Consider the following 18,115-nt stretch of genomic DNA (forward strand, 5'->3'; position numbering starts at 1 on the left):
CACTCAGTAAAATTCTCCGTGTTTTAAGGCAAACCAGGCTTGTCTGGGAGACAGCAGGAGCAGGGGGAAAAACAGAAGAAAACTAGGCTAAAGACATTACAATCTTTTTGAGAAGTCATTGCAAAAAGGTCAGGATTTGGATAGGTACCAAGGGTACAACATCACCACCTGAGCAGCTTACTGCTGCCTAACCATCCTACCTGCATTTTCCTCTGCAGCTTTCTGCCAGGTCCCATCTTTTCAAGAACACGGGCTCATTAAACATAATTCTCTCTCACTGTGATAAGTAAAGAACAACTTCAAATATCTGCTAAGTATAAAAATACAAAAGATATGCCAATAAGACTTTCTCATAAAAACAGACCTAGTTTTTAACGATTTGCTTATTTGTTCATCTGTTATGTTACTTGTTCTTGATCCTACATAGCTTACAATAAACTAGGATATTCAGGAAAGCCTGAAAGCATTCATTACCCATTATCCTATTAAATTCAGTGGCCCCTTTGAAAAATCCAAGCCTTAACCTCTTACTGTTTTTTCTCAAGGGAACCTTTTAGAACATTTTTAAAGGCACTGAAAACACCCTTGCTCGCTGTCCCAGTTCTAGGTGAAAAGTGCAAGGTTTGGTACCAATAAAAAGCTGAATGGGTACCAAAAGAAAGCTGAATCACTACAAAGAACATATAAATGAGGCACAAAAGGCTGACTTGTAAAACTGGAACTTTCTGAAGTGCACGGTCAGCACTGCTGCTCTGAGCAGAGAGAGCCATGTCAGGGAGACAGGCTTAACAAAACCAGTCACCTCTTCTTGGGCAGTGCCTGTTTTCCCCCCCAATTTCCTGAAACCAACCACAGGGTCAGAAAACTGCTAGTACAGCACACAGCAAGTAGCAGGAGCTCTCTTTTCCTTCACACAGTTAAGCCAGTCCTTGCTGATCTTCAAGTAGTGCATGTAGCTTTCATACACCAAGAACTTTGAACTCCCATATCATGGGAACAAAAATATAAATGTCTCCTTTTCAATTATATCTTTGAGACTGAATAGATAAGACCAGTCTAACAAGTGGAGCCCTTCCACTAGAAACAGTATTCTATGTTTTTAGGCAGATAAACATTAACATATATGTCTCTGCATAATGAAGCATTTTTGTAGCAACTCAAACAAAAGTTTTCTTTGTGCTACCATGACTTTAACCTATGCAGATGCTCATTACTGAATATGAGTTCTCTCCTGCTTCCACCAAATTTCAGAAGGAACTCTTCATTAGACTCCCTCTGTCATCCAAAGGGTGCACCTTTAAATGTGCTTAACTTCTCAGATTTCTGGAACACATATTCATGACTGGGAATCTCTAAGGTGATAATAGCTGCCAATTTTAAAGTCTCCTGAATGATTGAGATCCATTAGAAACTTTCTGCGTATGAAATTAAACAGCATAATCAAAGCTACAGGCTGCTCACTGGGCTGCATTTGTCTCTGCCCAGACCTTTCCTGCACACTAGAAAGGGATAAAGAGATTACTCCAGTGGTTTGTAGCTGTAGTTGGGTACTGGCTCAGACAGCCTGAACTGAAAGTTTCCTTCCTTGTTTCTCACAGCATGTGCCAGCATTTCTTGATGGGAATGCAAAGATTAATTACAGCTGTACTTGCTCTGAACAAATCCTCATATTCAATACAGTCCTGCAAGATTTAGAGTAGCACTAATTAGGGCTTAGAACAACAATTCTGCAAAGACAAACGTACAGAGTATTTTTTCTAATTATTTTATGCACAATAAAATTAAAGCTTCTTTCCAGAACCAAGGTGGCATTTATTCTCCAGAGCTGGGAGCCAAAAGGACTTTTCCAGCCTAAGAACATCAGATTTAGTGTTTCAGTGCTGTTGTTGAAGGTAAGACAGCAAACAACAGCCACTTCCATATGAACACAGAGAGGTAAGGATGAGTAGAAAACCTTTTGGGACACCCAGACAGTTCTCTAAGGGGCTCAATTACTAAGAGGTACAGACAAAAAAAATGTCTGTACTTAGTAAAATGCACATAAGGAAAAAGAAAACTTTCAACCAGAAAAATGGCAGTCATTAGGCAAGAGGCAAATGCTTGCAATGAATTTTCACCATGGGGGCTGTAAATATGAAGTTGTTTTTCTTATTTATCTCAACCACACCAAAAACACAGTCAGTATGTATTGGCTTCCAAGGGCCAGCAGCAAAAAGCTCCTACAGGAAGCCTTACATAGTACCAGACTTTTTAATCTGCCTTCGAGAATCTGTAAATTAAAGGAAGGTCCACACTAGGTCTGAATTTCAGCCTTTTGGTACCCACAGAGAGCAGAGCATCAATGAAGTGCATTAATTGCACATCTTACAGACTTTGGAGGTGATTTTGCCAAAAGTTTTGGATCTTTAAATAATGTAAAAATTAAAAAATTGTTGTGTGCTGGGAATTCACAGAATAGCAGTACAGCCAGTAGCACAGCTCTTTTCATTCAGATCCATCTCAGCTCCCATATGGTAGGCATATCAATTTCTTGTTATCCACTTATTTATTATGTATGATCTGCTCATTACTTTCCAACTTATCCTCCCAATTCCATGCAGGCCACATTTCACCCAGCTGTTGCACTTTGTCATAACCTAAGGTCAGGAAAAATTCATGGCAAGAATCCTTCTATTTTCCCACACAGCATTTAGCACTCAATGCTTGGTTGAGGTTTCAGGTAGGCACAGTCACAAATTGCTGTTCTCCAAGACTTTTCCACTTGCACTGTTTTTAGAAAGTCATAATTCATGACCTTTCTGGTTCTTATTTCTCTCCAACAGCAGAAAGTATTTAACAATGGCTAATAAGTATTTTACCCATCACAGCTTTCTTAGGTTGGTTCTGCCTCAGAGAAGAGCTCTTGTCACTAAGAAAAAATTTTGCAAGAGCAGATTTTGCTAGAATTGAAAATGATTTGCAGTGATTCCCCAAATGGCTGTGAATCCAGTCTACTTTAAATGCAAGTTCTTCTCACCTCTTGCTCAAGGCACTTAAAGCAAAACTGAGAGTACCAAGTGGAGCATTCCTTGCTGTGGGTGACAGCCAACATCTCAAACTCTGCCTCCTGCTCATGCTGAATCCCTGACTGTCAAGACAAACTGGCACAGCCAAATCCTGCACTGCTCCAGGAGCACTCTGATGGCAGCAGGCCCGTTAACATATCTCATTTAAACATTCATTTTTAGAATATTGCAAATTTAAGACTGAGGATTGAACTGCAGATGCAAATTGGCAAACTCTACAGTAGCTAGCACCTACAGAATTTTGCATGAAGGTTTCCAGCTGCCTCTTTTGCTTTGCTATCTCTCAATTCTTAATAAAATCTAAACTATAGCTCACTAACTTCCACCTCCTTTAACAAAATACCACTTCTGTTTGAGGGTTCTTACTTGAGACCTTGCTCTGAAAAAAAATTTTCCTATTTGGTCATAGAGACAGGATTAGAAGCCAGGGACTCCAGCTGCTAATCCTTCCTGCTGCAGAGCAGCCACCAGGCTTTGCAGTATTACACTTAAACAAGCAATTAACTTCCCCTGCTGCACAAAGATGAGTCAGACTCCATAACCTGACCATAAACTTTGGAGGTCTTGGGATTGGAAACAGAACTAGAACTTAAATCTGGATCTCTGGCACTTAATTGCTGTGACACTGGCCCAAAACCGTGCTCAGATATTTAACTAAGAAACATCTTCATAACTCTCCCTTCCATATGAGTCCAGAGCAAGCCAGTGATCTTTTGGAAAAGTCTGCAAGCCAGCGATCTTTTGGGTTAATATGACATCTTGTGTCAGGTAAGGCCACTCTTTCAGAACTCTAACATAACAAAACTAGATTATCATTGACTATTATTGTGTTTTATATACAAATTACAGCATTACCATTCCTTGCATGTACTAGCTATGATTCAGACAAGCCAATTTACCATCCACAGCTTCACAATTAGCTTCAAAAAGAAAGAAATAATATAATATTGTTAGATACAGATGCACTTGACTTTCAGCACTAATAGTGTGCAAATACAAAAAATTAAGGCTCAGCAACAGCAAGCATTAGTTTCTGCTTTGTTGCTTTACTGTCAATCCCTTGTTTTGTAAAACATTTTGTGGGTTAGAGTGGTATGTCCCATCCAGATCTAGAAAAGAAAACAAAAAACCATGTAACTTCCCAGAAATAATTTAGTTTCACAGGAGTTCTGCAAGCTAGGAAATACCCATGCAGAGCTCAAAAGCAATTTGGCAGAGTTGCTGCCTAGTCCCAATTACATGCATTAAAATTGTAACAAGATTTCCCAGGCTGGCACTTTGAACAGTGTGGTTATTGCCTTTGTATATCTCACCAGCATTGGTCAAGCCTCAATGGATTTCACTGATGAAATATGAGAATTTCACAGCTCTGAGAAAAAAAAAAATCATCTTTGCAGAATGGGCAACATTCAGAGTCTCTGGTGTAAGCTCATATTCAAACAGTAGTTTGCAAAGAGAAGAGCTCATTTTTGTGTTACAGCCAATTGTATAAGCTGGGCTTGATGTGACACTCGGTGTTTCCTCAAGTGCAAAATGATTTACAGCGATGCCAGGCACAAGTATCCCTGCATTTCAGGGCTCTGCCATATGTGCTGAGAGAGCAAACAGCCTAGAAACATGCTTTTAGGGCTGCCTCTACCACTGCATTTTCAACAGAAATCAGTTGGAAACTTTGTGCTACAGGATTCAGGAAATCTTTGTTAAAGTGCACTGAAGAAATCTGATAAAATACAGCCCATTGCTGTAGATTTCATTGAATATGTCACTTCAAAATCACCTACTTCTCACATTAAGTCAGTTTTCTGCTGCCCCATCTCTCAATTCACTTGGCTTCAGCCAAATGCTGCCACAAAATCTCTCAGTGCCTCATGTACAGCCCAACTCCTCATTACATCACAGCTGTACTGAGCATTTCTGTACAAAAATAAAGACATTGAAGCCACAGTTTGTCTACTCTGAATTGAGAATTAGTGTGAATAACTGGTGCCTCCCCTGCACACCAGCCAGAGCACACAGCCGACAGCCTGTGAGGCTCTGAAGCCATCAGCTCCTTGCCTGGGGAGAATGCAGCAACAAAGCTCTGCTACCCCAAGGAGCAGGCTGCTCCTCTGCACTGTTCCAGCACACTGCCTGTCCTGGCAGGCAGAATTTAACCAATTCCAGGGGCTGCTTAAAAGAAAAGCAGCAAACCCCACAGTTAATTCTCAGAGGGGTGACCCATGTCCTGTTGCAAATATCCCCCAATTCCACCTCACTCTCACCCAGAGAATGGTGAATGAGTCTAAAAGAAAGGGTCTTTAAAACATTTTCCAGAGTCTTCCCACAACCAAGGCTTCAGAGGCTCTCAGTATTTGAAGTATTAATGGAAGCGTTCCATACAATTCCCTGTGCACACAGCTAAAAATAGCTATGGACACAGTACTAAGGTTTTTGTCTATATTTGCAAGAGCCTTACTTCCCTCTCAGGAACTACAACTTCCCATTAATGCTGACATTTATTTTTTCTTTTAAAAAGAGGTATTAAAACACCAGAAAGTCTTTTAACACTGCAGGGAACATCAATAATAATACATTAATAACAACAATCTCAATTGATATTCTGGCGATGGATCATGAACATATTTTCTATAACAACAATGTCAATTTTGCTCTAAGAACTGATAAAGCCACATGATGGCCTTGGCAGAACTGCTCACCACTATCCATCTGTTCTGCCCGTGACAAAAACAGAATTTTTTTCCCCTATTTTTTCCATCTTTACCCACAATGACATCAAGCATGCCAAGCTGCAAGAAGTCGAAAGAGTATCTAACCTTGTGTCAGACTTTTTGTTCTGGGCACATTAAAGAGAAGTGAATGGCTTCTCACATTCTCACAGTAGAGACCTGAGCGGATGGAAAAAACCAAAAAACCCCCAAACCACGAAACAAAACAGAAACCACATGACCAAAGCAATTCCTATCTTGGCCTTGGTCACTGTGGTTTATAGCATAAAAGGAAATGTCACTACTGGGTGAAAAAGAGCCTGCAGATACACGCACCCAAACTCCCAAATACACCCAAGAGCTGCCATGAGGCTCCAACTGCAGGAGCTCCCAGCCCTGCAGCTAAATCCTGCAGGAAACCCCACTCTCTGCTCTCCAGGAACATTCCCAGCGGGATCTGTCTCCTCCTGCTGGTACTCAGCCCCTTGCCCAAACTACCACGGGCACCCTCCAAGGAACAAACATCCCAGGACATTTGGAGACTGGTGACCAATGTATTCCTGTCTAACACACAGACAGAAAGTGGGTGGGGGGATAATGAGGGCAGGGAGAAGGGAGGAGAATCCCATTCTGATTACAAAGGAATTCCTATTCCAGTAGTTAAAAAACGAGGACAGACGTGACAATGGAAGCAAACATACAATGGAGCTTTTGTCCCCAAACTACTTGGCTCCCATACAAGGAACAGAGGAACTTGGGTTGGTGGGGACTGGCTGGGGTAGGGGAAGAGAGAGAGGCTGATGTTTGTAAAAAGAAAGCAAAATTGGTTCGTCTGCTTTAAGAAAGGCTGGGAAGACAAAAGAAAAAAAAAAAAAAAGAAAAGCAGCCTGCTATTGTAGAATCCACCCACTCACTTCTGAAACGCTCAAAGACCCAGACAGGGATTTACAACCAGCACTTGTAGGCACTGAGTATGAAGCAGAAAACACTCAAATGCCCAGAGGCTGCCTCTGCAGTGCCAGAGCAGCAGCTTTTAGATTGCACAGGGTTATGGTCAGAGCTGTTTTCTTTCAACAAGTTTGGTACTGCTGAGTCAGTCACTGAGCTGGGCATTGCAGGCCATAGGAAGGCACCTGCACACTGCAATTTTCAGCTCTAGTCAACCAGCCACTGTGTTTTACCTTTTAACAGTCCCACAGCTTCCTGGAGAAACAGAGCGTTCACAAGCAGAGCAAAAATCCTACAGCTCTGAAGCCAAAATAACAACAATGATTTAAAAAAAGCTGGTGTTCAGTTGATTGCAGGACGAGGGTGAAGAAAATGCCAGTGCTGAGTGGGGTTGTTTTTTCAAACAGTGTCAAGGCACATTCAGAAAGATCACAGTAATGTAAAGCTGCAAAATTTTGGTGATGATTTAAGAACTATTTTAAAGATAATAAATTCAGTTTAAACCAAGCATATTCCATTTAATAGCTCGCTTATATTAGGGAAGAAAGAGAGTGCTGATGCAGGGGTTTTCTTTAGCCTGAGTTAAAATCAGCTCAGAAAAGATTTATTTTCTCAGAGTCCACTATATCTGGCTTCTATTTATTTACACAAGTCTATATCCAGCAAGGCTTTAAACTAAATGAAGGTATGGGTTTATACATATCATATGCAATTACAAATTAGGCATCTCCTTAAACCACCTCTTTCTTTAAAACATTATGTAGTTTTAAATTTTTTTTAAAGGAATTGTACAGTTGCTTATTCCCATATATTGAGGGAATCAGACTTCTGCTGAACTTAGAAGCAAGATAGGGAAACTTGTTCCAAGTATTAAGGTGTTAATAATTTGTTTAATCCAGAACATTTAAAAACCTTTTCTGCAGACAAGTGTTTTTTTTTTTAGTTACAAGTGAGGCACTTTCTAATCCCTTGGTAATACAGCCTGCACAATAAAATAACAGCACCCAGAATTTCATGTTGTCAGTGCCACAGGTGCAGGACTGGGATGGAGTTACAGAGTTTTGGTGACACAGTGGCTGCAGTATTGACAGGGTGACAGCCCTGGTGCCTGCAGCAGTTCCAGGTGCCCCAGTGACAGCACCCAGGTGACACCAGTGGCATCCAAAAGGATGCACCATGGAACTGCAGCATGATGTTGAAGATGACAGCCTATCAAATGATCACTTGCATCCCTCTCTGCTTTGTTTCTGTGGGGCTTTTTAATTTTTTTGGTATTTCCTATTTAATCCTCTAAGCCAGGGAATGCAGAGGTAGGCCAGCTACTTTTGGAACACAATTGATTCAACAAATGGGACTTTTTTCCCCCAGTTTGATAATACTTTATTGCTAAACAGCACAGGAATGAACCTCCCACATGATCCCCATCTGAATCTCTCTCTACAAACAAAATCCATGCTTGTCCATAGCATTTCCCAGGGGAAAAAAAAACAAAACAAACCAATCTTAGCAGGCTGCTGATGCAACTATTGCTTACTATACTGGATTCTCTTAGCAGTTGCTTCATGGCAAATTCAAGTTCTCTGTGGCACGAGCCATCTTATTATTCCACATTTGAACAGTGCTTAGAACAGCAAAGCCTGTGTCTACAGATGCTAGGAATAATAGAACAATTAATCCATCCTCTCCCCCTGCACATCCTTCCCCCCACCCCCAGTGCTGAAATAGTTTTATTTTTAGCCTAAGGAAGTGAGGTTTATCCCATCATCCTGTGACAGCTTTACTTCATTTCATTTATTCTTTACCTATTTGGCAGTCCCATGATACTTCAGAGACAGATTTCAAAGATATGCAACAAGAAGACTCAAACAGGCATCTTATTAATGGAGACAGATGAATAGCTAAGGGCTGCAGCTTGAGCTTAACTACAGTACCAGACACCAGAGAACCCACACAGAGAAGGAGCATGAAGGAACAATCAGAATTTCACTATTTAATTTCTCTAGTTCTCCTTTGTAAAAGAATCTAAAGGAAACTATACAAAGCCCTGTTTCTGTCCTTGAACCCCTCTAATTCTAATATCTAATAATGATAACATAGCATTGTGGTACCAGGTTGTCTGGATCAGTACCTTGCTCCACAGAACAGGGAAGTAAAAGAGAAGAAAAAAAATCTGCATCTTGTACATATGAAGAAAAAGGAGTGGATTATGAACAGCTGTCAGAATGATATCCCATACCAGAAGTGCAGGTATTTTGGCACAAGAGCATGAAGACCTAACAACAAGAAAGCAGGGAAGAGAGCACATTTTTATGCTCACTGTCATCTTTCAGTTGCTTATCCAAGTTTCACTTGCAGGATCAAAAGAAACAGTCAGGGAGCAGCAGCCTGAATGGGTGTTGCATTCACTTCAAAAGAGCTGCATGCAGGAAGAGTTTGCCAGTATCAATATAGTGCAAGCTGGCAGGACTGGAAAGTTACAAATTAAGTGTGCCTTCATCAGTGACCTACTATGAACAGACCTACTGAGCTGCTAAAATATTTTTAGTTCAACCAATTCCTGCCTTTTTTGGTTCCTCTTGCTCTTCCAGTTTATCCAGTCATGTGCACTTTTCCACTCCCTCTTACTGCCATGCAGTTTTTCAAGTTTGGCTCCAATTACCACTTGTTTCTGCTGCTGCAGTGCTCAGATTTACAGCACTCCTACAAACAGCTAACAGGGTGGCTCCATCTTGCACGTAGCAAGCTGTGTTTGAGCTGAAGAGAGATTTATAGTGCAGCACTTTCCTCCTCCCACCGAGGAGCTGGCTGTACTCACCAGCTGGTACTCGCTGCGGCGGCTGAAGGCTTCCTTGATTCCCGAATCCCTCCAGAGAGCACCCAGGGCAGGCACGTAGAGCTGGAAGGTGGCAGGCTCGATGGGCATCCCAGCTTTGTTCTCAAAGGCCATCAGGAACATTCCATGCTTCTCATTCTCTGTGTACTGCCAGGGGATCCCCAGCTTGTCCCGTGCATCAACCAGAACCCTGCAGCCCTAAGGAACGATTCAGAGAAGAAAGTCAGTGAATAAAGTGTAAAAGAACAAGGACTTGAAGATTATTTTTTTGACACTGTTCTGGTAAGACTGAACTCAGGAGAGAAGCAAAAACGTTGTTTATTGCAACATCTCCAACAGAAGTAAGATAGAGCCTGCTTCTGTAAGCAATTTAGCCACAAAATATTTCCCCAGGTGGAAAAAGTATTAGCGGCAACAGCTAATGGCAACAAGCAGTGCTACCAACAGATAATGAAAGTAAACATCAGTGAGAGTATGAAAAGTGTCTGGGAATTAAGAAAAGTGTCTGGGAACTAATGAGGGATCATCATAGCTGTAGTTTTAAAAGTAACACCACGCCTGAAACCATATTCTTCCATCTTTTTCTTTGCATTTGGGTTTCTGACACCAAAAAGGACATCCCAGCTTTCTCAAGCATTAGGGAGATCAGAAGAGCATCACAGGACTGAAGATACTGCACAGATTCCAAGCTACCAGGCTCAGGAAAGCAGATCCAGTTTTCCCTGAGAATCAGCTCACTTTTTGAATTTGCTAAGCAATGTGTGACACATAGGTTTCCTGTGTGACAGGAAAAGAAATCTAGAAGCAAAGAGATCTCATTCTCAAATTCAATTCAGGATTACTGAGCTGGTTCTTTTCACATTTTTCAGTTTTTATGGAAACCTAATTTCTTATTCATGGCAATAAGCCAAATACATGAGATTAAAGAAATTTGAAACTTCAGTCTTGACTCTAACTTCACCTGCAGTAAATAGCTTCCAATGGCCAATATTTATTTCTCAATAGTGAGCCCCATTTTAGTAATGGACAGATCTGCTAATGGTGACTCAGCATCTCAAGTACCATCAAATTCACAAGTAAAATCTCTGGGTTATACTGGATCACTTTTCTCATTATGTTGATCTTTGGTTCTAGAGATACAAAATAAATAAAATAAAAAAATCTCCAAAAGTGAAGTTCTGTTTCCACAGCTACTCACAAGAGCCTCCACATTACTGGACTGATCTTTTTTGCATACTTTAAGCTATCAAGACTGCACGTATTTTTATTAACACTTGAACTTTTCTACCCTCCAGTCCTTCAGCAGCACCACACACCAACAACAACAGTAACTTCCCAACAGCAACCAAGATTAGAGAGGGAAGCGAGACGCAACTTAGTGGAGTGTCACAGAATAGCAACTCAAAGTGAAGTGTTGTGGCTGTCACCATCCAGCAGTGCTCCTGAAGAGCAGCTTCCCAAAACTATAAATATTTATGATTCTCTACTGATAGTTACTTCTTCTCATAGAGTAGAGAATATATCCCCACAATACCATGAAAATACTAAAATAAAATATATTTGCCAACTGATGCCTTAAATTCCACACATAACTATTTAGTAACTGTCATACAGACTAAAAGCCAACTCTCATCCCCAGTTGCAGAGTTTATCCTTTTACTAACAGAAGTTTTTCAATGGTTATTTGAATGGCACTAGCAAACAGAAGTATGAAAAACCCACTTATAAGGCTCGGTCTCTGAACTGCAGATGCCTCCATGACACCTCACAGCTTCACACACTTCTGCAAACCATCCCTTGCACACACCCCCATCTTGGCTGCAACTGGAAGGGTTTGGACATAGTGGGTCAGCTCCCCATTATACCCAGTTAAGAACTTGGGAGATTTTTCCAGAGGGTTGTGGTGACTGAGGTCAGCAGGACACGGTTATTTCTGTGTGTCTCATGCCAGGTTTGTCTCTGTTGTGAGAACTGCTGTGTATGAAATGGTTAACCAGCACTGTGTGTGGGACAGTGATCACCATCTCCCCAGCCACGTCCATCCCCCTGGGTCACCACGTCCCCTCGCTGCCCTGGTCCTGCACAGAGCTCCCAGCCCACGCAGCTCTGACCTTTCTCCTGCCTGGGCCCTGCAGGATCTCCCCTGGCTCCAGCTCTGGGCTGGTTTAACCCTTCTCCACCTCACAGCCACTGCACAGCATCTCAAAGGAATGGCTGCAGGTCTGCACAACTGCTTGGATAAAAGAGCAGTGGGACCTCAGCCCCAGTGCATCTCCCCACACTGCTGCTCTGACTTTCCCTGCTCACACTGGAGACACAGAGGTTCTCAAGAAGCTGTTTGTTGTTAGGGCAAGTTTCATTATTTGTGTGGAGAAAACAGCAGAACAGTTTCAATCAAGGGCATACAGACTGCTCCAGTCCTGGGATAGTCACTTATCTGCTGGCTGCTGCTTGTTGGAAATTCAGGTTTGACCCTCCCTGAGAAAAAAAAAGGAACTAAAGTTAGGTCCCACATACCCTATGGGAGTGGATTAACCACTGTAAGGTCACCCATGGGCAGCACGTGGCATCAGCATTGCTCTGACTGTTCCAGAGACAGATGCTGCCACCAAGTCACATGTAGAGCCTGATCTGGGACAAAGTGGCTCAGCAGTGGGACACCAGCATCAGCACTGACAAACAGACACACTGCATGAAGAAAACACAAACACAGGATAAAGACTAGCAGGAATTCTGTCCTATGCACACCCACAGCACCTCTCAAAATTTTTAGAACACATCTGCTTCAACATATGTCTCTAAAACACATCAGGAATGAAAGCTTCAAATAATGAGCAAAACACTCAATGCTTCTTCCACCCAACTCTTAGCAGTTAGAAGTGTGACTCAGCAAAATCCCCAGTAAAGTGAATCTAAACTTAACATTTCTCCATCTCCACAAAACAGTTCCATAAATGCTACAAACAGATGTCAAAAAGATGAGGAGAAACAGAGAAAACACTAAATTTAGATCCTGTGTACTTCTCTTCTCACATCTCAGACTTACTGGTAACACTGTATTTTGCAACCTCACTGAGCATTTGATAATCCCTGCCTCATTAATCTGCAGAGCAAGTCACCGTAGGAAAGTTTTCCACTTACTGGAAATACAAGCAAGACACTTTCCCTACCCCCTTCCCAACAGTTTTTCTGATTTTCTGTGACTGTAGAAAATGTCAATTCACTCTTTCATTTATGAGGCTGAACACCATCAATTATGATTCTGTTTTCAAATCTGGACTACAGAAAAAAAATGAAGCAACAAGTTTAGATGGGAAATAAACTTCTGAACACTTCAACTGATTTAAAGCTTTTGTGCTGCAGTTAAAGCAGGATCCAGAATAAGCATAGATGGAAAGAATTAAAATTCACAGATAAGGATAGTGTGAGGCATTAGAAAATAGAAAACCAGCAGCATAATGGAAGCACCAGTTAGGGAGGAAAAAAATAGGAAATTCTCTGTTCCATTCCTTTCTTAATAATTTTTAATATATTCAAGTCACTGCATAAATCCCTGGCATGCACAAAACCTGAATGGAATCAGGGTAGAAGGAGAAAAAGGTCTAACAAGACTGTGATGAGATCTACCTCATGAAGCACCATATCTTATACAGAAGAAAATGCTAAATATAGAAATCCATAGATGTGAAAAGACAGCTAAGGCATAACACACAAGAAATCTAAAGAAATTACAAACCACATGCAGAAAGGGAATAGACAAAGACTATTTTTCTCCTTCCCCTTGCTAGACAAATATGAGTTATCAAACAGCTCAAACTCAAAACCCACACACCCCCAGCCAGCCAAACGCATTTACACAGAATGTTGGCCAAAAGCATAAATGGACTCCAAAAGCCATGGAGAAGAATAGATGGAAGCAAAGTCCAGAGAGGACTATTCGATTACATTCCAGATGCAAATCCTGGCTCAAGGAGTTTCCGAGACCAAAGGCTGCCAATAACTGGAGGAGCACACCAAAGGATCACGTTGCCTCGTGCTCGTACCCGATTTTGGTTGTGGGTTGTTTTTTCATGTCACAGACAAAGGCTGAGCTCCTCGGCCTGACACAGCACAGCTGTTTGGAGCACGTTTGCTACTCACCAGCAGGAAGGTTTTATGAGCATTTACACAAATGCTCATTAGTAGGACTGGCTCAAATGCAGTTTTTCTCCTTTATTTTTGAAAGCATTCTAGCTCTGAAAAAAATCCAGGTCGTCTTGTATTTTTAAATAATAATTAAATGAATTTGTGGGAATTATTAAAAAGGTCATCATGAGCTAATGTCACTTGAAGCCAGAGATGTTTGCAGTATTTAAAGAGCAGCGTGATTCAAGCACATCTTACATCTGTAGTTACACTGCTACATAAAACACAACACTCACTTTTTAAATTATTCATATGCTCCAGTACCTGAAGGATTCATTATCCCTAAAACCTCACACCTTTCACCAGATGGACCAACTCAGAGGCCAAGTGAACACTCCTCAATTAAGCACCAAACAGAAAATTGGCACAACAGGTTTGGGGAGCACTTGCTCATAGGCAAGGCCAGGTCCTTCCATGCATACACCAGCAGTCAAGTCAAAGATCCAGTCAAGATCAAAAAACCTGACTCAGTGTCTAGAGAGAACTTGCAAACCTGCTCAGAGTTTGTATACAAATAGAAGAGTCTCCTACAGCACATTTTCTCAAATAATTTTAGAGAACTACTACTGAGTAAGAGAGCACAGACAGAGTAACTGCTACACATGAAATACTACAGCAGCTACTTTTTACACTTTTACCATTAACACACTGCTCAACCTCCAGAAATGACCCAAATCTCTGTTATCTACATATCAATTATGGACCTTCCTGTCCTGAGAGAAGTGCTGGGGACTCCAGGTCACAGCTAACAGGCACTGCTGTCTTCTCCCAGGGCTGCAAACCAGCAGGAACACTGCAGGCACAGGGAGATTCCAGCGTGTTTCCTACTGCGTGTTTTTCCTCACTGCTGTTGACAAGGAACTGGCAGAAGTTTGGGGATCTCATCTCACAGAGACCAATCTATATCACAGCTACTGCCAACAGGATTGCTCCCACCTCAGCCCACAGATATTCTCTGGAGCCAGAGGAACAATACAAGGTGATGAGGAACACAGGTCCAGCTGCACAGTTTTTAAAAATAAAGTTGTCAGTGTTAGCAAATATAATCATATGCACTGTTTGTAAATTGCTGTCTGAGCACTGCAGAGAAGGTGACCTACTACAAACAGAGTGACAGCAAGACAATCAGATTTTTACAGCACACTATCATAAAAGCATTAACAGAGTTTTTCTTTGATCTATGTCCTTGGAGCATTAGGCCAAGCAGCAGTAGAGAACCCAATGTCATTCAGGATAAGATTCCACATTACAGAACAGCCAAAAAATGAGGTACCATCAAAAGGGGCATCTTTCCTGGCAGAGGAGTTCCACCATCTTCTGTTTGACAGGTTTGTCATTTGCCTGAGCCCACAATCCAGCGAGCAAACATCACCAAGAACCTGGCTATTCATATAAAAAGTGATTTCCACTGGCTGTATTAGTTTGCTGTGAGGCGAGACACACACAAGGGTAGGGGTGGGAGCAGCACCAGTTGGCCCAGTTAGACAACAAAAAGGCTCCCCAGTTCTGCATGTCCTTTCACCACTCACATATTCCAGTACCACTCAGGTGAGAGCAAGGTAAACAGCAAAGATGACCTACCTTCCAGGCCAGCACACAAATAAAAAACAGCAACAAAGGGGAAGTGTCATTTACCTAGTCCACAGGAACACAAATATTAAAAAACATTTGGATTAGCCACCGAGTCTCTGGATTGGGAGCAGCAGTGATGTCTGCTTGTCTGGAAACTCTGAAAAGAGTCCTTGTCTTTGAGTGAACCCAGCGAAATGACGATAAATGCAGCAGAAGGAAAATACTGCAAACTTTACTTGTAACTCAGCACAGGGTAAAGAGATGATGACCTCAGAGATGACGTTCAGAACCTCACAAAAAGTTCTCAGTTAATGCTTTCAGACTTTATTAGCAGCTTTCTCCTTGCCCTGAGACCATCCCACCAGTATCAGCTCACAGTTAGTTCATGCTTTCAATACAGGAGACACAGCATCTGCAGCTCCAAGGGTACCCCTGCCAGGCTGCCCTCATGGATTCAGGACCCAGCACATGTGCTCAGACAGGGCTTTCAATGCCAGGCTGGACCAGCTCCTGACCTTTCCTAGGCTGAAAAATCCCAGGCAAGGGGTGAAAACTCATTTGGAAGCTCTGCAGCCTCCAATTCCTTTCAGCTTTTTCCTTGTTGGAATTTGCATTGAACTTACTTTTCCAGACAATGTAAACTAGAGCTTGCTCCAAAGTTTTCCTGTAAACATTTTTTACAGGACAATTTGCTAATTTTTTTTGCCAATACCGTTTCCAAGCCAATTATAAAACTACATGTATAGTTAACCAAGTGAATAAGTTGGGAGTAAGCTCCCAAATTTAGTCACTTCAGTGACTAAACTTTTGTCTGGAAGACATCAAAGTATGTGCCTGCAGTCTCCAGGGACTAAGTCATGTTCTGCAATACTAATGACTACATCACAAGAGCACTGTGAGCTCCATTTTGGAACTACTATGAATATTTATCATTTACCACTGACCATTACTCCTCTTCCAGTATCTGCCACTCTGATGAAGAGAGATTGCTGTCTCCCTGCCCAACCAAGAGACACCCCAAATGCAAAGGGACCACCAGAGTTGATAGAAATTACATTTAATACATAGAAAATACACCAACTGGAAGTCAGTAAGAGATCCATTGATGAAATGAACCTGTAACAACAAGATCAGCAAGACTCATCAGGGTTTTTTGTCTTTTCTACGTAAACTAGTGAATATTATTTTTCTTAATAAAATAAGCTCAGAGTAAAGATAATCAGAATTAAAAGACTGTTCTAGTACAGAACTTTAGCACTTCTATATTAAATTTCAAGATTCTAATTAACCACAGTTCCTATGCTCTCCCTGTCATTCCTCTGAAAAGAAGCTGTTCCAGCAGAAAGGAGATTGACACTGTCCTGACACCAACTACTCAAACAGCTGGATCCCAGCTCCGAAGCAACAGATGGAGTGTGACCATCATCACCTCCTAATGGGTTTCCAAATTCATTTGCATGTAAACCCAGGGAAGCGTGGAGTCAAGACAATTTAAAGAGTAACTGGGGTTTACCTGATGTATTTCCCCTGAGTCTGCAGGCCACTGGAAGAAACATGCTTACATTATAAATGAGTAGTCACTTGGTCACTTGCAAGTGACAAACAAACTGGGGAATAATCTGTTTCCACACGCCAGAGTTTGTATCTGTACCTGGCTGCAACTTGAAAGTTGCAAAAGAGTTTTATTGGTTCGTTTGTTGATGACAGGAGGTACAACCAACTTCAGCCACCCTAAATACAATTTAGGTACATTCAAGGTACACGGAGTCCCAGCCACAGTCCAGGTTTAGTACTAATTGCAGCAGTCTAAAGTTCTTAGAGCTGCCTTCAGCACAAGACAGTTATTTTGTTTAACTGCCACTCATATTCCTGCTATCAAGGAGAAATGCTCTCAGGCATCCCCTCGTGTACTGCAGCTGCACTCAGAAGTCCCAAAGGACGGCTCCTCAAAGATCTTACATGTTCAGAATCTTTCCTTGTTTTTTCCCCCACTCAGAGCTCACAAATGAACACACATAATTTCCTGTGCAGTCCTTCCCTCTGCAATTCCAGGCTTTTCAATTCCTTAGTCAATCATTACACTTCAGGCCACAAACAAAAAGAAAACACTCATGGATGTACTGAAACCTTGAGCTGGTATTTCCATTCTCAACAGGAAAACTAACATTACCAAAAGAGCTCAACAGATTATACTTCAGGCTTCTAAAAGCTGAACTTTTTCTCTCTTCAGATCAAAATCTCCTAAACAAGCTGGTGCAAGTACCACTCTGGTGCTTGTAGATTGCTGTAATTATTTTCTTATGCAACTAAACCGGGTTTTTTTAAGCAGCATGATATTCACATACTTGAAACAAAAAAACATTTAGACTAGGAACATCAGAGTTGTGACCCGTTGAGTGTCTGAGCTCTTTAACTTTTATCAAAGGAAGCAAATAGAGTAGCAAGGCCAGCCCATCTGTTTTGGATGGGAGGTATCAGAAAATTCCTGTAGCTCCAGTTGAAAAGCATCAAAATACTCTGTAATGCCACCACACATTGCTTAGACTTGAAACTTAAGGTACATGACACTTTTCCACCATAGCCAAGAGTCACCTTAAAATTCAGGCCTCAGCAGCCAGACAGCCCTGTCCTGTGCACTTTCCTTTTCCAGGTGGGTGTGCTGAAGTCCTGAAGCCTGTGTACTCATACCAGAACATTAACACTACTGCTTTTCACTTCAATCATCAAAAAGTTCCAAAAAGTTACTTTGAAACTTAGCCTCGATTAACAAGCAAAACCCGAGTTAACCGATGACTATTTACCTTAAA

The 18,115-nt window shown here is 41.6% G+C and overlaps 1 protein-coding gene across 1 annotated transcript in view; it reads right to left on the minus strand.

The window, feature by feature from the left end:
• The window catches only part of GNA12 (G protein subunit alpha 12), a 40,699-nt gene that overhangs the window by 18,837 nt on the left and 3,747 nt on the right, over positions 1-18,115 (minus strand). The window contains exon 2 of the mRNA XM_064390692.1: positions 9,534-9,749. Within this exon, the coding sequence (XP_064246762.1) occupies positions 9,534-9,749 (216 nt within the window). The remainder of the gene's footprint in view (positions 1-9,533; positions 9,750-18,115) is intronic.

This window comes from Passer domesticus, chromosome 15 (assembly GCF_036417665.1).
Source record: "Passer domesticus isolate bPasDom1 chromosome 15, bPasDom1.hap1, whole genome shotgun sequence".
Classification (NCBI taxonomy): domain Eukaryota; kingdom Metazoa; phylum Chordata; class Aves; order Passeriformes; family Passeridae; genus Passer; species Passer domesticus.